This window comes from Chlamydotis macqueenii, chromosome 8 (genome assembly GCF_036417535.1).
Source record: "Chlamydotis macqueenii isolate bChlMac1 chromosome 8, bChlMac1.mat, whole genome shotgun sequence".
Classification (NCBI taxonomy): Eukaryota; Metazoa; Chordata; class Aves; order Otidiformes; family Otididae; genus Chlamydotis; species Chlamydotis macqueenii.
This window is the reverse complement of record NC_141563.1, coordinates 12,817,215-12,837,347: the sequence shown is the minus strand read 5'-3', so window position 1 is coordinate 12,837,347 and position 20,133 is coordinate 12,817,215. Positions and strand designations below refer to the sequence as shown.

Here is a 20,133-nt window from a genome sequence, read left to right as displayed (position 1 = left end):
CACATCAGTTCCAATTAGTCTAGCAGATCACGTATTTGGAACTTGTTATGGAGGTCATTATTACAATGATCTCAATGCAAAAGGCAACCTTTTCTTCTTCCTTCACCCATGGTTTTATTTCATCAGGATGTCTGCATCTTCACAGTTTACTGGATCTTGAGGGAGGCAAGTTCAGTTGAAATAAAATGCAAGAGAAAAGCTGAAATAAATGGATTCAAAAGAGCAGAACTCCTTAAAAGCAGATGCCAGATGAATTAACCCAGAAGACTACAAACAGGAGAATTAACTAAACGGCCATAAACTAATCAACACACAAATACTACTTAAGAAAGAGAAGTCAAAAGAAGTGATGGGAGAGAAAGAGGGTTCCAACATTCAGCCTATAGGAAGAGGAGGATTAAAGCAGCATAGCTAAAGATGCAGACCCTTTTATAACCTTGGGGTTTAAAAGGTCAGAGCTACAAGGTAGCATACACAATGCCTTAACATGTACTACAGTCTAGAGGGTTCCAGTTGCAATACCAAGGGTACATTTGTCCTCAAAGGCAGGGGCACCTTCACAGAAAAAAAATGCAAAGCCACATCTAGCATCTATGAAGCTGGAAATCTGGGGAGTAAAGAGGAAGCAGCAGCACTCAGATTATACTAGCATGATTTCAAAGTCTAACTATTTCTGTGGTGCTAATATCACACATTTTATCCATGCATTCCAAATATTAACCTAGAAGCATTAACCTGTTTCTCTAACCTGTACTCGTACATTTATATCCAAGGTATAGTGACTTTAAGCCCAAACTAGACAGTTTCAGCAGCTATTCTGAACTTGTGACCAGACAGTGGGAGCAAAGTGAACAGTCTGTCTGCCACTCAGAAGACAGTGGGAATAAGAGATTAGAATCATAGGGTGGTTTGGGTTAGAAGGGACCTTAAAGATCATCTAGTCCCACCCCCCTACCATGAGCTGGGACACCTCTTATTAGACCAGGTTGTTCAAAGCCCCACCCAGTCTGGCCTTGAACACTTCCAGGGATGGGGCATCTACCACCTCTGGGCAACCTGTGCCAGTGTCTTGCTATCCTCATTGTAAAAAATTTCTTCCTTATATTTAATCTACATCTACCCTCTCTTAGTCTAAAACTGTTACCCCTTGTTCTATCACTACAGACCCTGCTAAAAAGTCTCTCTCCATTTTTCTTATAAGCCCGCTTTGTATACTGCAAAGCCACAATAAGTTCTCCCCAGAGCCTTCCTCTTCTGTAGGCTGAGCAACCCCAATTCTTTCAGCCTTTCTTCATAGGAAAGGTGCTCCAGAACTCTGATCATTTTTGTGGCCCTCCTCTGAACTCACTCTATCAGGTCCACGCCTGTTTTGTACTGGGGACCCCAGAGCTGGATGCAGCACTCCAGGAGAGATCTCAGGAGAGCAGAGTGGAGGTGCAGACTCACCTCCCTCGACCTGCTAGCCACCCGCCTTTTGATGCAGCCCAGGATACAGCTGGTTTTCTGGGCTGCAAGTGCACATCGCCAGCTCATATCCAGTTTTCTGTCCACCAGCATCCTCAAGTCCTTCTCTGCAGGGCTGCTCTCAATTCCATTCATCCTTCAGTCTATTTGATACTGGGGATTGCCTTGACCCAGGTGCAGGACATTGCACTTGGCCTTGTTGACCTTCATGAGGTTCACACTGGCCCACTCCTCAAGCCTGTCCAGGTCCCTCTAGTGAATCAACTGCACCAACTTAGCTTGGTTTCATTGGCAAACTTGCTGAGGCTGCACCCAATCCCACTGTCTATTTCATTAATATAGATCGGGAAACAGTGAGGAAAGTGTCAAAAATGTTCACCAATGAAGAACCTCTTGACTTTCTAGACTGAACAGAGCATGCTCTATCAAAGAGTCTATCACTTGAGAAAGATACAGTTACCTGACCAATTGGTTGTAGATATACAGCTGGAATTTGGGGTGGAGGTTGGGAAAACAGACACTGAGAGAGGCCCAGTGGTGAGACGTAAAGACAGAGAAGAAGTAGTGAACAGGAGAGCAGTGTCTACAAAATAAGGAGGAAGAGTTTAAAACTAAGATAGCAAAAAAAAGGCAGAAAGAACGAGAAAAGGATAGCATCTAGCAAAGAACTTTAAAATTAATTGCATTTAACATTGTATAGTTATTACCCAACATCTGAAGTAGAAAAACTATACACTGTTATGCAGAAGGTAACAGAACACATACACTTACAACACTTCATTTTCTGTTAATTAAAGGCAAGCTACTTTCACACTTATTTTTTTTTTAAATTTTGGAAAGAGTTTTATTAATTTGATGCAGCCTTCCACATGCACCAGTTGATGTATATCAAGCTGATCTTTTTGCAACTCCTGCTATTCTAACCATTGATAAGAGTATATTACTAGCATTAAATAGCATGTTGGTTTTGTGATATAAACAACTTTGCCAGTCTGAAACTTTAAACACATTTACATTCACCTGGCGAAACCTCAGTAAAATTACTTCTCCAAAGGTAAGCACCAGTGAAAGGGAGAAAGAAAGAAAAAAAAGAAAAAAAAAAGATTAAATTAAATAATCTATTTTTAAAACATGAGCAATTCTAGGAAAAGTCTGAGATATACCTATAATTCAACTTCAGGCTGCTATTTTGGGTTTTTTTGTAAAGTGCAGACTTTGTCTCAGAATACTCATTTATTTTGAAGTATTTGAAGTACTAGCTGCAGAAAGATAACATCTATTTTTTTTTTTAAATCTACATAAACTTACGGCTGTGCTTAAAATGGTATTTCCTAAAGAATTACCATTTTAAGCTAATTCCTAAGGAATTATCCTATTTATAGAAAAATGCCATGCTCCATATAGCTCTATCAACTACAATGCAAGGTAAGAAGCTTACTCAGGAAAAGCAAAAGAAAATGAGCATTAAATCAGTTCTTCTATCACACAGATTATCACCCAAGTTGCATATGCAAGGAAAGCAAGGGGAAAGTAGTTAATTCTCTTTGACAGAGCATGCTCCTGTTCACATGCAGGGCACACAGATTCATCAATTGAAATTAAAACAGAACTACTATTTCATTCTCTATATTAAAGCTTATATTTATAATATATTAAATATTAAAGCTCCCTCATAAGTAAAAAAGTCAAAGGATTTTCACTTTGCTATGGAGTACAGCAAATCCAGCATAGTAGGGTTTCCCAATTCCTTCCTCTAGTTCTTTGTATTTGTCATTCAGCTTCTTTCCTTTTGCAGTATCTCACAATCTGATCGATTCCCTTCAAACAGCAGCTTCTTGTTATTATGCTCCAAACCAAACAGCTTACTCTATTATGTTAATATTTTTCTTATGCGTTTTACAGATTTCCACTTGTTCTCCCAAAAAACAATTGTTTCAGCTCAAATACTGCTATCCACCTTTTCAAAAGTATTCTCCAGGCGAGCAATATTTTGGACTGACAATTTAAGAGTATTTAAGTTTGTATCTACTACTATCCCTTGTAATAGTAAAAAAAAAATACTTATTAATATGCAATTCTTTCTGCAATTTTAAGTGTTGCTTACTTTGAAAAAACAAGATTTCAAAACCAGTACTGATAAAAGCACTACCTGATAAGAAGTGGGAAAGGAAGCCTTGAATATAAAAGTATATTTGTCATCTCGAATAGTGTATTAATACTATATCTCAAAATTCATAAACTGTAACTTGGTTTTGTATCATCATTTGAAATTTTATATGTTGAATCTTGGGTGGAAAAAAATAAGATAAAGACCCTCTTTTTAAGAAAAAAATAGGATCAGAAGAAAAATCTTGTTTTCTTGGTACTCAGTCAGCATGGCCTACAGAGCACACCCTTTTCAAGTCTCCACTTAAGCCATTTAGCAACCTCAAAACATACTTCCAGAAAGAGTTTGCTCCTGTAACAATGGTGAGGTTTCCACAAGATTTTCAGAGTTTAGCTTTGGAAATATGACACTTCAGAAACTTGAAACCATTTGTGATTTTGGCTGTTCAGTTTACCAGCTCCTACCCAGAGGAGTCTGAATAAAATAGCAATCAATTCAGGCTAGAATATGAAGACCATGTAACTAGAACATGGTTTTGTTTTTTTTTCCTACTTTCACCAAATCCTCACTTTTACTACTGTTTTTTTATCTTAATCATACACAAATACATGCAAGCATAGGAAATGTGCTTCTCAAATTATTATAAGCAAACGGCTCTAAGGAGTCACAGTCAGCTTGCCTTTACAAATGACACTGCTTATTTTTTTATGTTTTACCCAGCTGTGTTAAGATTATCAAGAGAAAAACCATTGCAAAGATCATTCATATGGTCTAAAATGGGTCCTACCTTAGTTATAAGTTAAAAAAAATTGTTTAAGCAAAGACTGTTCCTTGCAGTAACTGGCAGAGGCCAGACTTTTAATGGATTAGTCTCAAATAAGAATTGAAGGCTTCAAACTAACGGGCACATGCTGGTAAAGCATTTGGGATGTTTAGTGCAGACAAAGTAATTCCTACACTGAAAAGATGCAGAAACATTTTTTTTAATTCAAAACAATTTAACAGGTGAAATAAACAGATTCAGTCTTAGTTTTCAGATGCAGGAACTGCATATATACTTCATTATTTCCTCTGAAGACTAACACCTGTTTTCAACTTTTTTTCCAACATATGGACCTCGCAGTAGGAAAAGAAAAGTCTTATTAACAGCCTATCTTCTCAGTCACACACATACCACCTCCATTAACTAAGAAGATACTTACAAAATTTATCCCCATTTTAATGCAATTAGAATTGAAATTCAGCAGCTAGATAATAAGGTAGAAATCACGTGCCTGACAAGCTCAATGACTTTCTGTAAGTCAGATCTCAAACTCAGTTATCAGTTTTTCCATAAGACTATTGCTATTTATAACTTAATGTTTCAGTTCAAGATAAAAAATGGAACTTTAATTTCAGAGTCTCACTCCCTTTATAATAAAAGGGCAGATACAAAATACAGGCACCATTTTGACCAACTGACTTCAGGTCTCATTGCAAGAGGAACTCTGACAAGATGTACGATCAAGCTGCAGCCCATCCAAGTTCCTTGTGCGCACAAACATCAAAACCTCTTAAATAGATGTGCTTTTACCAGCTCTATCAAGTACAAAGAACATTAAAACCAATCTTCTACAATAAAACCTTGACCACACAGTCTGCCAACTAACAATGTTTTAATCTCAGCATTCATGCAAGAATTGCAGCCTTTAAATGTTGTATTTAAAGATTAATATAGTTTTATTAATGCTTCCAATCAGCTGTTTCTAAGGCAACTCAGATCAAAGTGTATGTGATATCAGTACCTTTGTAATTTTTCTGATGGCCATTTTTAGTGCAGATAGTGGCCAAATCAACTAATTCTGGTCAAATAGTAAAGTTTTGTATATGAAATAAAAAATTAGTTACTTTTCATCCATTCTGCTGCGCATTTTTTTAAGTTTCTGCATAATGCTACTAGTCTCACTGCTGGAGATTGAGATTGGGGAAGGGCTGCGTGTTTCTGCATCAGTTGGAAGCGGGCTAGAACCATTGCTCTGCTTGATGTCATCTTCACTGTGAAGTTCCTGCAATTAAGTGTTAAAAAAAAAAAAAAAAGGCAACATTAAAAGTAAGAAAAGTTACTCAGCATACTTCTCCCCAGATTACATCAAATACTACTTCAGATAAAGTCAGTTCACCTGCAGATTTAAATTCATTTTCCAATTTCATTTTTATTTGACACAAAGTTTTTTAGGACACACGTTTTTCTCCATAATTTAAGTTCTCCCCTACCTGTATCTAGGGTGGAAAAAACCCACCAGAACTCAATTACCCTAACAGGAAACCAATGCTTTCCATATTACTATTATTAAACACATATATCCTAAAAATTTTATAAGGAGGCAGACAGTTATCAAAATCCCATCTTGCTATCTCATGAAGCAGATGCAAAAAGCTTAGTGTAATGACACTAATACACACACAAAGCAGCAAGTTTTGGGTTTAGTGCTTACATTCAGTTCTTTAGGGTCTGACAAATAATCAAACAAAATCAGAGCCTGAGAGATCTAAGTATAAAAAAAAATATATTCCCAAAGTCATTAGTTAAGCTTGAGAATTAACAAAAATAATCTACTGTCACTTAAAACACTTCAGACAAAACTTCCAAGTGATAGGTCCAATCTAGTACTTTGGCTGCACAGCCAAAGATGGAAGGCTCTAGCTTCTGTACTGAACACTTACTAGTTTGTTTTCTCCTGCAGACTTCAGTTTTTCCTGTAGTTTCATTGTAGTCTGACGGATTCGTTCTATTTCCGCCTGTTGTTTAAGGATCAGTTGCCTCTCCTTCCGAGCAGCTTTGTTAGCCTCTTGAAGACGCTTAATTTCTGCCTTTTAGGTATAAAACATTAAGCATAAGAACTGTGACAGACAACTCTCAAGAACACACTCTAAAGCTGCCAGTGTCCATGCTATGGGTTTAAGATGACTGCTGTTACGTGATGAACTAGCTACTGAACTTCAGCAGCAAAGAACAGAAGATGAATAAATACATCTAAGTCTCAACCAGTGAGATTACTGATACAGGAGGACTCTTTTAAACAATGTGTTAAATACTACTGAAATGCAAATAAACCTTATTGGTAAGAAATACTGGTAGCTTCCTATCCAAAAGCCTGGTATGGACTTTTATCAATTCTTAGCTTTCGCAGTATCTGAAACCTTTAATGGCTACACAGGGGTTTCAACAGGATTTTCATAGCGGGCATCAGTTACCTTTTCCTGCTGTAATCTCAGCAGCAGACCCCGCTGCCTCTTTCGAATAGGAGGCATCTTATCATCTTCTCCCTTGTCTCGCAAATGCCTGCAAATAGATTGGAAGAAAGGATTAAATGAGAAAAAAGTGCACAACAATGAGTCTTTTACTCTTCAAAGTAAAATTACTTTTCCTAATCTGCAGAAGAGTATATGCCTGTACTTAATCATGGGTATGCTCTATAGTGGAATATTTTGTACTGTTTAGTCAAAAAGGCCAGTGCAGATAATACAAGATCTTACCTGAATGGGCAGAAGCTTCACAGAGGTAGCATGCTCATCATTTCAGAAAGACAAAAGGAAGAACCCTTGGGTCACTACCTCACAATCCTTTGTCAAACCCACACTGACAAGCAGTGGGAAGAAAATGTCTGGCGAACAATGGTACTCTCATGCAGAGAGTGACCACGGAAAAGTATTATGGCTTAAATCTGACTACCACTGTTCAGTAGTATCACTAAGTACTTCAAGTGGCATTCCAGGACACAGCACATGTTAGGTTGGAAGCAAATTATTAAGTACATCAGGTATCCAGATTCACAAAATTTGACCTGAGACAACTAAAATGACCTCAAATAGACATCAAGCAAATAAAGGTCTAACTGCTTGACAGTTTTATACCCTCTTGAATTAAGACTTGTAGAGTAATGGTTGGGAACTACCTTCTCTGACAACAAACATCTGATGTTCTAATGTTTCAACGAAATTATCTTTCACATTCAATGTAAATATCAAAGTGCACTTACAAACCGGGTTCTATTCTTTACAAATGACAGCAACATTCATATAGATTACTGATGTCAGAAGATTAGTCCAACCATTGATACTTGATAAAAGAGGAGTGGGGTAGAAGCAAAATCTTACAAAAAATTTCAAGTAGAAATACAAGAAAATGGTCAGTTAGCAACAGTGTATATTCAGAGCTGCCTTACTTCTTCTGGTGTTCCAGCCAAGCTAATTCGGCCTTGGTCTTCTCTTTCAGAGCCTTCTCCCGGAGTCGAAGCAGCGAGGACTGATGAGATGCTCGCATTTCCTCCTCTTTCATGTACTGTCTTACCATCTCCATGGTAAATTTAGAGAAACTATCTTGCCCTCCTGAGAATGGCATGCTTAGCTCCTAGAAGGCAAGACAAATTTTGCATGATTTGATAATACAGAAATTCCAAGACTTTTTTTCAATTACAAAGTGTGTGCGTATATACACAGACACACACAAAAACAGATGTAAGAAGGGAAGCTGTTTTCTCTCTGAGCTTTGTGCACACTAGCTTTTTCTGCCCTGGGCTGTGTGACAGTTTTGCGGCGTCCCCTCTTGGGCCAGAGAGATGAAACATCCTCTCGTACTTCCTACCTGTGTGTAGGCACAGTAGGAAGACTTAATCCACTGGGCTTTTATAACCTACCTCAAAAAGTCACTCTTCTTCTTCAAAGCCACAAGACAACCGGTAAAGGCCTGGACAGACTGTTCTGTAAGTCAAGTCATTGCACTTGTATAACAGTGACATACAGGATGATTCATACAACTCTATGTTTTGAGATGCTCAAGAACCACAAGAAGGGAAAGAATCCTAGAGTTTGCAAACACAACGAAGAATGGCTCATCTGAAGCTCATCAGCTAACTATTTCAGTTCAGTTAATTTACCTTAACTATGGTTGCTTGACCTACCTTGATAGATGACAGAGCTGTTTTTTCTGGGGAGACTTCCTCATCAGAATCATCACGATTACCCCGTTTCTTCTCCAAGTTATTTCTGCGATGACTCTCAGAGGGCAGCAAAGACCGAAAAGACTTTTCTTCAATCTCATCCTCTGTCATGGACTCATCAAATTTCAGGGAATACTCTGTTGCAACAGAAGCAGAATCTGAGGGAGAAATCAGGGTTTTACACTCTGTTACCTCCTAAGAGGCTACCACTTCACCAGGGCCTCAGCTTTCTTCACACATATTCCCTCATTTATCTCAGAAAGTAATTCTGAAACACAGCACCTCCCTCCCTCTCCCTTTATCACCTTCAGATTCCTCACATACAAACAATACAGCTAACCTTTTTCATCTGGCAGTGATAAAATACTATCACTCGGCAAGGAATCATCTACACCAGTATGAGCCTGCTCTTCAATACTGCTAGTTATCTTTTCACGACGGGAAAGTTTTTTCTCATTCTCCTTAGAAGATGGAACTGAAGGACTCTCTTGGCGGCTACTGGTACTACTGCAATATCAAGAGATAATTAAAAAAAAATTACTTTACACATTTGAAAATATTTATATTACTACCGTACATACCATGATTAACATTCCAGCAATAATTGACGTGCAGAGGGTTTGCTTTTGTTTTTAAAATGAAGCTTGGCTACTTTAAAATTCCAAGCCTCATCAAGCTGTTGATTGACAGCAGAACTTGTCATTTTTACTCTACCTTAGAATGCAAGTGGTTTGTAGGTATGCACACCCTCTGCTTGGCCATAAGTATTGACAAGAAACCATTGCAAACATCTCTCATTACAGTTTTTAAGAGGATGAACGAGACAGAGCTACTGTTTTAAATTAGAAGAGCTATAGAGGACAAAATCATTCCAGTTGGTCAAGATCAGAGAAGGGCTGTAAGAAACTTCATGGGACCTAACTAGATCAGGTAAGTGAACAGAAAATAAAAAGCCAAAATCCAGTATTAAACACAGGCAAGATACTGAAAAATAACACCAGAAATGAGTCAAATCTAAACCTCAGGCAAGCAGCACTCCAGGCACTTCATGTAAAATTTGAAGCCAGTGCAAAGCAGCATTGAAAACAAAAACCCTAACAAAATGGCCAGATACACACAGAACAGAATAGAAAGTAATGCACATTACAGAGGTAGCAGTTCTACGGGTCCCTGGCACTGCATTTTCAGAACATATGCTCCAGTTTACGTTTTAGTCTATTTCAAAAAGACACAGAGCAAAATGAGAAGGTCACAAAATGCAAATATTTAGGACACGGTAAAAGACTCAGATAAACAGAGACTTAAAGTGGCTTTTAGGTTACAAAGGTGATGCAATAGAAGAACACAAGTAGGCCACAGCACAGAAATCAGAACAATCTCAGCTCAACAATTTCTGAAGGCATTTCATCCAACCAAAGTCAAGGCCACACGCAAGTTCTGAACACCTGCAAGGACAGAGGATCCCACAACCTCCCTGCACCCCTATTCTAGTGTCTGACCACCCTCACAGGGATCAATTTTTCCCAATGATTTTCCCCTTTCTGAAATGTCACCATTGCCTTTTGTCATCTCACTGCGCACCTCCAAGAAGAGCCTAGCCTCGTGTTCCCTAACAATCCATCTTCAGGATACTGCAATTAGATCCCTGTTCCCTTAGCCTTCTTTTTTTCCTAGGTTAAGTTAGCTCAGTTCCTTCAGCCTCTCTTTTACTTCACATACTCCAGCCTTCTAACTATCTTGGTTCACCACTGGATTTGCATCAGTATGCTAATGTCTCCTCTTCACCAAGGAGCCCGAAACTGGACACTGTATTCCAGACACAGTCTCACAAGAACTGAACAGAGGGGAATAACCACTTCCCTTCACCTCCTTGCTAGACTCTTGCTAATTCAGCTGAAGGAGAAACAGATGTGGAATTCAATTATTCTTAAGTTACAGAAGTGTCCAATTAGAACAAATACAGCAAATTCAAAACTGAAGATATTAACATACAACACACTATTATGCTGTGGATGACAGTGTAGCAGGATTTTTAATTGAAGACAAAGCAAATTCTGGTAGGCATGTAAATCTTCAAGACAAGCTTACCTCTTGAAGGTTTAACACTTACTTTGCCTCTTTTAAAAAAAATATTGAAGGGAAAATCTTGATATTCCTTTCTACTTTAGTTCTTATTGATAGCAAAAAAAAAACTTCTGTGTAATCTAAACTCGTCTTACCTCTGATCATGAACCTTTGATCTTGAGGACTCTGAATAACTATCAAACATCGGTGAGTATGTCTGTTTTGAGTCACCTGTCTCCTTTTTACCTTGTGATATGGCACCAGACTCACATTTCCTGAGAAAGAGAATCGCTTTGCGTAAATCTACATTGTCTTAAACGAAAGAGTAATAAAGTTTTCACAGGCTTTCATCAGTTTACTAGAAGCAGCAACAGCTAAAATTTCTGAAAAGATCACTCAAAGCTTAGACTAGTTAAATCATCCCACAAAACATGTAGAATGTATTTTTCTACTCTCTTATATATAGCTTCACAGAACCAGTTAATGTCACCTCTGGCATACATTATAAGAGCATAAAGATGGAATCTAAATTATTATTGTTAAATGCTCACTCATTATGACATCTTAACATTTTCTTCAAGAACAGGTGTAGCAAAACATAACAAATTTTACTTCTCCCTTCCCAAGATGCAAAACATTAGGCAAAACCTGTTTGCGTCAGTTCGGGCTCTCATTTGCTTCACGAACTCTGAATGATGCTGTCGCTGCTGGTCAAACAAGGTGGCGACCGGAGCCGCTGGAGCGCTGACAGTATCCGAGATCTGGGTTCGTGCTAACTCTGTCATCTGAGTACAATAAAAAACAAAGCAATACAATGAGCTTATCATCATCAAAATGTTTTTGAAAGAAAACAGTAATTCTCACAGGCAATTTACTGATTTTTTTAAACAAATGTGTAAGGCATGTTTTTGAGATGATTTGTAATTATGTATGTGTCAATTTTGGTTGTAGGAAGTGCATATTGCTCTGTAAATACATATTATTTAATTTATACAGTGTGGAATTACTGATAGGAGACTACAGACATGCAAGATACTACTTATCATATCATTCTAATCAACTTAAACTCTGAGCAGTAGAATGATCCCCACAAAACAGAACATTCCAGACTTACTATTAGAATTACTTAAAAAAAAAAAGAAAAACAAAAAAACCCAACAAAACGACCAGAAACAATGTTTTCTTTTTCATTTGAAAGTGCATCTTGCCCAAAGAACACGAAATATTGTTTCAACTCTAAAGGAATCAACAGGTTTAAGTTCCAATATCATGCAAACTGTTAGGTCTGAAATTGGCAGCATTAAATCACAGATAGTCATCAATTTCTCCTTTTTAATGTATGGCAGTCACTGTGTACCTGACTAGAAATAAGAACTTCTTCCGAAATCACTGCAGGTAACACTGGTTTTTAGAAGCTTTAGAATTTAATATTTTCTCTCTTGTTCAAAAGTCTGCCTCTTGCAGATCAGGGAACTCCGTTGGTTTGAAAGGTAGGAATAAGCTGTACTTGAGTAACTTCCCACATACTGAGCGTCTCCCTTAATTCGTCAATTAATGTATACATTAACTGTATACATTAGAATTACTGTATACATTAATTGTAATGCATAAAGTTTTATTTTTAAAAGTGATTTTTTAAAAAAAATTTTGTTATCTGTATGCATCATGCACTTTGATCATTAGTATGACAGTCAACTCTAAGCAAACTTGTACAGTAGCATGCTATATTATGTTTTTGCATAAGATAAACTTCTAATTGAAAGCAATGCAGAAAATTAACTCCGCTCCTTATACATAAGAAATTACATCCAAAAATATTCCCTAGCACATTGGCAACCAGCATGTCTGTTGCTGCATTCCTGCTAAAAGAAATGATTGTTCAACTGAATACCAGGAGTCACTCATGAACGTGAATGGAAAACCTACTCTGCTAGCCCATCATCACTGACCAGGTCACCCCCATCCTCCTCTCCACTAGCACCTCTTACTCTTGGACTTCAAACTTAAAGCAAGAGAAGAAATTAAAACTCTGCAACAGATAAAAGCTGTCTTTGTTTCTTCTACCTTGTTTCTTAATTGGTTCCCACTCACTTCTGTTCTATTAATGTTTCTTTGTCTTTATCCAAGACTTCACTACCTACTAGGGATGCCAGAAAAGCTCCTTTGAAGTGCTATAATTTACCACATTATGGAGGTGACGAAGTTGCACTGAGAATGACACTGAACAGAGAACAACCTAGAGGCAAAATAGCATTCAAAATAATACTGACATTAGAATAGCTTTGTCCTTTCACTCAGGACCTCACCTCACATATCTGGTGAGCTGCATCTGTAGTGAGAAGTGCAGTTTCCGCCTGCTTGGCTGCAGCCTTGCATGGGGTCTCTTGTCCAGCCTCCTGCCGTGACTGGACCAGATGCTGCAGAGACTCTGCATGGACCTATGTCAAAAACACAGTTAGTCCAGCTCTTCAGAATTTTCTGGCTACAATAAGTACAGTTTTATTTCTCAAAATCTGAGGGGGAAAAAGTTTGAAATTGGCTCCTAAGAGCTTTTTTCAGCTATATTAAAACCCCTTCACCACTGCCATATGTTCATAGCTTCAAATTAAGAATACTCGTAGGCACGGGTTTACTTACAGCATTTTGCCTCTTACACACTCCACATTTTTTGAAGGGCAGCATTACCTGAGCTGCCTTCTGCCTTGCCTCCTCCAATTGTCTCTGACTTTCTAAAGCTTCTTGTTCGGCCTTCATTTTCAAAAGGGCTAAGTCCCGTTCGTGGCGCTGCTGCTGTGCCTACAGATTAGGAAAACAAGTTTCAATCATGCAAGTTAAATGGAAAGAAGTTTTTTGCCTTAGCCACTGGCTGCAACTGCCTTTGGAAGATCTAGATGTACTCTGCTGGTGGTACCTCTTCTACTAAAGTAAAATTTTCAGCCTACCAACTGACCCTCTCTCTTCTAAAGTAGGCAGTAGACAATGCACATTCCCTACACTCTTCCACCACAGTGTAGAAAGGAAGAGGATTTAGGAGATCAATTAATTCAACAAACTAGAACAGGCAATCTTGTCAACATAAGACACTTTCAACCTAAAATATCCTTTACATGGAATAAGGCAAATGACCCTGCCTCAACTACAACGCATAGCATTGGGACTCAACATCAAGACAAGGAAATATTTTCACCTTTAGAATCTGAGCCAAAGAAACACTCTCCTGCTGGGCAAGTGATATGCCTCGTACTCGTTCTACATCTGAAAGCTGTCGGACAGACTCCTCAATAGCACTAAGGTAGTTCAATTCTGCTGACAAACGATGCTGAAGGCCAGCAGGGGAGAAGCGCATACATCCTGCAGGATAAGACTTATCAGTCAACTCCATAGACTTTAATGATCCACATAAAAAAAAAAAAAATTAAAATGTAACAGCTCTGGGATTACTACGGCTTTAACAAAACAACTCACCGCTTGCTGAGGCTGCTCCTGCTACAGATCTACTAGTTCCCAGACTCAAGTCAGGGAAGGCTACGTTAGACTTCAGCCCTGATGCACTACTTCCAGAAAAGCCAGCAGGTGACTTGACTCTTTCTGCTGTATTGCCTATAGAATCAAACTGCAACATTTTTTGGGAACTTGAAGATGGGGAAGAAGTTGGCGTCTTCTGGGATCTTCCCTTGTCTGAGAAACTGGCACTGAAACCAAGAAGAAAAAAAAAAAAAAAAAAAAAAAAAAAAGAAAGAGTAAAAGGCATCAACATTCTCTTAAGACCAGCCATTTGATAAGACAGTAAAACAATAACCTAGTTCTTCCATGAAAAAGGCAGTGTCTTTTATGGTCTGCACAGGCCAGTTTGCATTCAGGAAATGGCCTCATGAGATGGGTTTTGTACCTATATCCCAACTTAGAGTTAAGTTTTTAGAGCACCCTATTTTTCCTCCAAGTATTCAACCTAGTTATCATACACACATTAAAAAAAATTAACATAGTATCTGCATGTTCTACACACAGATACTCCTTAAACTTAATACTCCCATTTTATTAAGCCAAAGAGGATTAATGAGTGGAAAATGAAAATTGTATTTCAGTGCTTAAGGTAGGTACTCAGTCTGACAGGATACCTGTACTGGCCAGTTATCCTTACAAAAACAGAGGGGTCATCTGGAGAGGAATTGCTGTTTTGTATTTTCTTTACTACAGCCATCTACTTTGGGTTTTCACATTTAAAATACAGGGGAAAAAAACATTTTCAGCATGACCATTTTACTAACATTTGATAATTTCTGTTGCTTTCCTTCTGTGTATCCATTTTTTTATAACATGCTATGACACTACCAAGCTTAGTCACAGTTGCGTACAGCCTTTTAAGGTCCATGTTACCTCAACAGGGAGTGTCCAGACAAATTTTCCAGTGTGCTGTCTGTATCTGGGTTCTGTTCATGATCTTTATTAGAAATTCTGCTACTCAATAAGGACTTCTTTGCCTGCTGGGATCCCCACTCTAATTCAGAAAGCATTTTATCTTCTTCCACAGGAAAGTGGTGAGAACTTCCATTGAAAGAGCTCAACCCTAAAAAGCAACAACATTGCCAAAAGTTTACGTTTGGTATTCTAAGCATGAATATCCTAGCCGTTAGTAGGCCCCCAAAAAAACCCTGAGAACTTTTTTCCTCACTTAAGGATGCCTTTAAGTTAGAAGTGTATAAATTCAACAAGCAAGAAATGTAAGTTTGGCAGCTTCCTACGGGAGATTAAGTTCTTTTCTGCATATTGTGTCCACTGTCAACAAAACTGTCACTCAGCTTTCATTTCAGCATACTATCAGCTTAAATAAAGAAAACAAGCATTTGACTATTCAATACTGACAACTACAATAAAGCCTAACTTTCTTTGAGTAAGCTAGAGAATTTTGATATAATAGGAAGATAATTGGGAACGTCCAGTCTTATTTTTCTCATCCTTTTACTGACTTTAACCCTAGCTTTTTCTTATGTCATTCATTGCTTATGTAGTAAGAGTGTACCAAATATCAAGTTTCTTCATGTTTTTGTAATGCGTAAGTTACCATAGGAAGAAGTGTATTTATTAATTTGTGCACTTATGAAAACTGCCTGTGATCCAAAGATGAAGCATATAGAGGCAAACTTGTTGTCGCCTTCATAAATGTGGCCATAACTCAGACTTCTCATCAGCCTATTGGAATTTCCTCAGTACAGAATCCAAGGATAGTTCCCATATGATATTAAAATTAACTAAGTTGCTAGAAGATTCATTTAAGAAAGGAAACATTTGCAATACTGTTACGAACCTCTTGCCTACTTGATTTCAGATGACTGTATTTTAAGGTCAGAAAATAATCAGAGTCAAAAACAATTTAGGAAGGAATCACTGGAGAAATAAATAAATCTTCCTATCAGTGCTAGATTACAAGTTTCTTGATCTGTAGAAAAACTACAATTTTCATAACAAGAAAGCCCTAAAATCTCCTTAAAAAACATACACTACAGTCAAGTACTGTACTTACGTTCCTTTTTCCCTCTCTTTTTAGAGGAAGCAGATGAGCGAGAAGATGCTGCAGACTGTGGTCCAGATGACTGCTGAGAAGCAAGCTCTACAGATCGAGGTTCACGGGGAGACTTCCTACTAGGAACTTCCTCCTGAATGCTTGAATTACTGCTGCCAGCAACACTAAGAAGTAGCACATTGAAAATGATTAACTAAGGACTTCCAACTCCCACATTAGAGTGTGCACAAGAAATCCACCACACTTTAAATTAGAGACAGATGGCTAAAACTGCACTCATTAGCCTATCTTGAAAATAATTGCTTTTGAGATTAAAAACTATGGCAGTTGAGACACTAGGAAGTTTGACATGATACTGAACATACTGAAACACACTTCCGATAATATGAAACAGTAAAAGATTGATAACAATCATCCTTTCCAATGCTAACTCTTAAGAGCTATTTGACTACAAACTTGAACAACATAAGAATTACCTGAAAATATGACCGCATTTTAGATAATCTCTGGGCATACAGATATCATCAATAAATTGACAGAAATGAGTGATTTTCAATAAAGGATTACAAAAGATTTGGAAATAAGGGAGTAATGCATTATATACTAAATAATACCAACAGAAGACCAATCAAGAAGTTTAATCAGAAAGAAAGCATTTTCTGCAGCCAACATTTTCAGCCTACAATGTGCCTTTTACCTTCCTTTCTTCTGAGGTAAAGTACCAACAATATAAATACAGTATTTGTGGCCTTCCCTAAGGTGCCCAAAAGATGTAAATATATCTTCTTATTAAAAAAGGGTCTTAAGAAATTCAGGAAGCCACATAAATTCAGCAGGAACACAGACAGTTTAGGATTTACAGTCTTCAAATTTTAGTTTGAACAAAAGGTTTTAAAAGTTCTTACATACAATTTATGTATCCATTACTAGTCATTACTGAACACTTACTAAAAGCAATTACAGGCTTTTTACAAAATTTTGAAGTTCTGAAGCTATTTTAACACTTTCAAATACCTTTTTTTTTTTCTAAATTACAAAGACCAACCACCTGAGCATATAGCAGTCACACAAGCTGCAGTACGAATTTTCATCTGACTACAACGCGTAAGAACCTTGCCTAAAGCTATCTGCCAGACTAAAGAACAAAAACTAGACAGAGAATAGGAATACTTGACTCCAGTCTTTATGACTTAACCTTACTGGTTGCTATATTAGCTGCAAGGTCCTAAGGAAATACCTCATCACTTTGACTAGTATTACAATACAGCATAACTGAAAAGATATCCAGCACATTATAAAACATATTTTGCATTAACTCTTTTCTGCCAAATTCTGTATTTTGATTTTTACAAAAAGTCTAACACAGTCACCTGAGGTCACGTGCAGTCTTTTTGTCTGTTAAAGTGCCACTTCCCTGCGACGAGGCAAAATCATCTTCGAAAGAAACCACGCTCTCTGGAGGGCTCAGAACAGGGAGCAAAGGGCGCAGAAGGGCAGACCCTCCACTCGACCTTTCCTCAAAGACTAAAGCGTGGACAAAGAAGCAAAAAGACAAAAATGACACCAAATGGAAACGTGCAAACAGGTAAAAAACCTGCAGGAATTAAAATGCTCTCAACCATGAGTTACAAAGAGTTCCTTTCCAACAAAAAAACATCAGGAAAACACTATAGCTTTCCTACGGCAGTTTTAACACAGCAAGCACAGTCTTCCTCCTTTTGTAAATTACCAAATATTTTATCAATACACTCCAGTTAAAACATTCTTGAAGAGCACAGTGCTTGAGAGTAGAGCCATCTGCAGAAAATCTAAATGCAATCAGCTTTAAGGGAAATAAAGTGAAGGAAAAAAAGAATCAAGAAAACCACAAGATAAAAATCAACTTCTAAGAAAACACTCCTCCTTGAAATGAGGAACTCAAGGCAAGAGAAACAGTGCTCATAAAATGAAGAATAAATTTGTACAAAAAATTAAAATCTAAATGAAGTGTCCTGCATGAGACACTTGTAAAGCAGACCTAAGACACTAACACTTGAAATGGGCTTGTTTAAGCAAGAGACTTTCCCTACCGATATACCAAAATCTTACCTTCTCAAAATCCGATACTGTTACTGGAGTTTTAATTGTTCCACTACTTTGAGACATGATCACACAACATGTATGAGCAAAGATGCAAAAGGAAAGCTCAAGCCATTAAATCACTTCATTTACATCTTTCTAATAATATAGTAAAGCTATATTGTTCTTGCATAGCAAGACTCAGGATATATGAAGCACTCATGTTTACACCATGAAGTAAGTGCTGCACAAAGCAGAATGTCATCTTTCCACCTTAACTGAAACAGGAATGATGCGTTATTACAGATATCTGGAGTGCATATATAGTAGAAAGATACACATTCCAATTCAAAGGGTCTATTCTCCATGGTGGAGAAAACCATTTCTAAGTGCATTCTTGGCAATTTTGATCTATTATGCAATTTTGGATTCAATATACGTAAACTTTACATTCACAATTCCATAACTATGGGTGTCCTTAACACATATAAACCAGCACATGAATTAGTTGCTGATCTAGAAGTACAGAGCAATCTAACACAAAAATAATGTGCTTCCAGCCCAAAAGTGTTGGGTTTCTTTTTCTGCTTTTTCTCCTTAAACAAGGCAGCAAAGGAAATAATTTATCATCCAAGCGTAAAGTGATAAAGCCTTACACAGATTCACGTTTGAGACATCTAAAAGCACATTCCTTACCTGTGAAGTATAAAGTGTAAGGAGTAGTAAGACTGGGAAAATAGTAATTCACAAGTGCTTCGAGAAATTTTTCCATTTTTACCTTTTCCATGAAGCTGGTAGCTTTTCGCAAAGATGTTGATGACACTGTGAGGACTTCCCTTTGCTAGTTCCTCCCACGGCCCATTGCTGTGCGCACCACTTGTCTGAGTAAAAAGTGGTAAATACTTCTCAGCTTCTTTCTGAAACTCCTTTATGGGCTCAAAAGCATTTCTATCCCGAATGCAGAAATCCTTCCCTTTTAATGTCTCTAGCATCTTCAGGGGCAACTGTTTGTGCTGGCCTCCTTCCTCTTCAGAGAGGCTTCCATCACTCAGGAGAGGCCCTTCGCTGATGGAGTCGATGCTAGACTCCTGAGGAACTACAGCTTTGTTTGGAGAGTACGCCTGGTTTTCACGCCCTGGAGAGTCAGTCTGTCTCTTAGATAAAGGCCCCAGTGTCCCCTCGTGCCTGTTAGCAGCAGGCGACCTCATTCCAAGGCTGACTGCAGCAGTATGAGGCCTGATCGTCTCAGGGAGCTTTTTAAATTCACTAAGGTTGCCTACCCCAGGAAGGCTGTCATCAAGGGCTGTATGAGACACACAGGTACTCAACATTTTTTGAATTCTGGCTGAAAAAGCATCTTCATTTTCCTCTCTCACAGGAGGACTCACAGCCTTTGCCCACCGCCCATCATCCTGGTTTTCTTGCATAAAGGCACGGTCTGAGTTCCACACGGTACCATAATTGATACCAGCCCCAGCCAACTTTTTGGCTTCACTTTCAATCCTGCTAGAAAGGGAAGCAGCTGTAGCTTTCAAAGCTTCAATTCGATCTAATTTGCTCTTATATTGGCTAGCAGTAGGTTTTACTATGAGATTTTGCTGTGCAGCAGCTGAATTCAGGTATGGCTGAGACATCAAGGTCCGTGATCCCACGGCTGCAGCATGGCTTCTCCTGCCTGCCAACATCACGTCACACTCCTTTGACAAAAGGTCCATCTGCTCCAGACTCCAGTGTTGGGAGCAAGGGCCTCCACTTGAGGCCATGGGAACTTGTGGGTGAGAGAGCTGGACCCTTGGGCTCAACCTGTCTGGCTGTACCCATGGAGGTTCCATCAAATCGCTCCTGAAATGAAAAGTCAACATTTAAGTTGATGACTTAGAATCATAGAATGGTTAGGGTTGGAAGGGACCTTCAAAGGTCATCTAGTCCAACCCCCCTGC

The 20,133-nt window shown here is 38.3% G+C and overlaps 1 protein-coding gene across 8 annotated transcripts in view; it reads right to left on the bottom strand.

The window, feature by feature from the left end:
* Positions 1 to 20,133, bottom strand: part of CEP350 (centrosomal protein 350) — a 75,343-nt gene that overhangs the window by 26,571 nt on the left and 28,639 nt on the right. For 5 of the 8 annotated variants that reach the window (XR_015259276.1, XM_086754058.1, XM_086754060.1 and 2 more), the window contains exons 12-27: positions 18,972 to 20,035; positions 17,506 to 17,659; positions 16,136 to 16,299; positions 14,992 to 15,181; positions 14,080 to 14,306; positions 13,802 to 13,965; positions 13,252 to 13,410; positions 12,921 to 13,052; positions 11,263 to 11,399; positions 10,770 to 10,889; positions 8,891 to 9,057; positions 8,512 to 8,708; positions 7,777 to 7,961; positions 6,806 to 6,893; positions 6,275 to 6,421; positions 5,459 to 5,616 (exon numbers count right to left, since the gene is read on the bottom strand). Coding sequence is in view for 7 of the 8 variants with exons in the window: in XM_086754058.1 (XP_086610184.1) it covers positions 5,459 to 5,616; positions 6,275 to 6,421; positions 6,806 to 6,893; positions 7,777 to 7,961; positions 8,512 to 8,708; positions 8,891 to 9,057; positions 10,770 to 10,889; positions 11,263 to 11,399; positions 12,921 to 13,052; positions 13,252 to 13,410; positions 13,802 to 13,965; positions 14,080 to 14,306; positions 14,992 to 15,181; positions 16,136 to 16,299; positions 17,506 to 17,659; positions 18,972 to 20,035 (3,453 nt within the window). In the remaining variant the exon portion in view is untranslated. Of the gene's footprint in view, positions 1 to 1,924; positions 2,048 to 5,458; positions 5,617 to 6,274; positions 6,422 to 6,805; positions 6,894 to 7,776; positions 7,962 to 8,511; positions 8,709 to 8,890; positions 9,058 to 10,769; positions 10,890 to 11,262; positions 11,400 to 12,920; positions 13,053 to 13,251; positions 13,411 to 13,801; positions 13,966 to 14,079; positions 14,307 to 14,991; positions 15,182 to 16,135; positions 16,300 to 17,505; positions 17,660 to 18,971; positions 20,036 to 20,133 lie in introns of all 8 variants that reach the window. The other 3 variants (XM_086754061.1, XM_086754057.1, XM_086754059.1) reach the window with 3 other exon arrangements.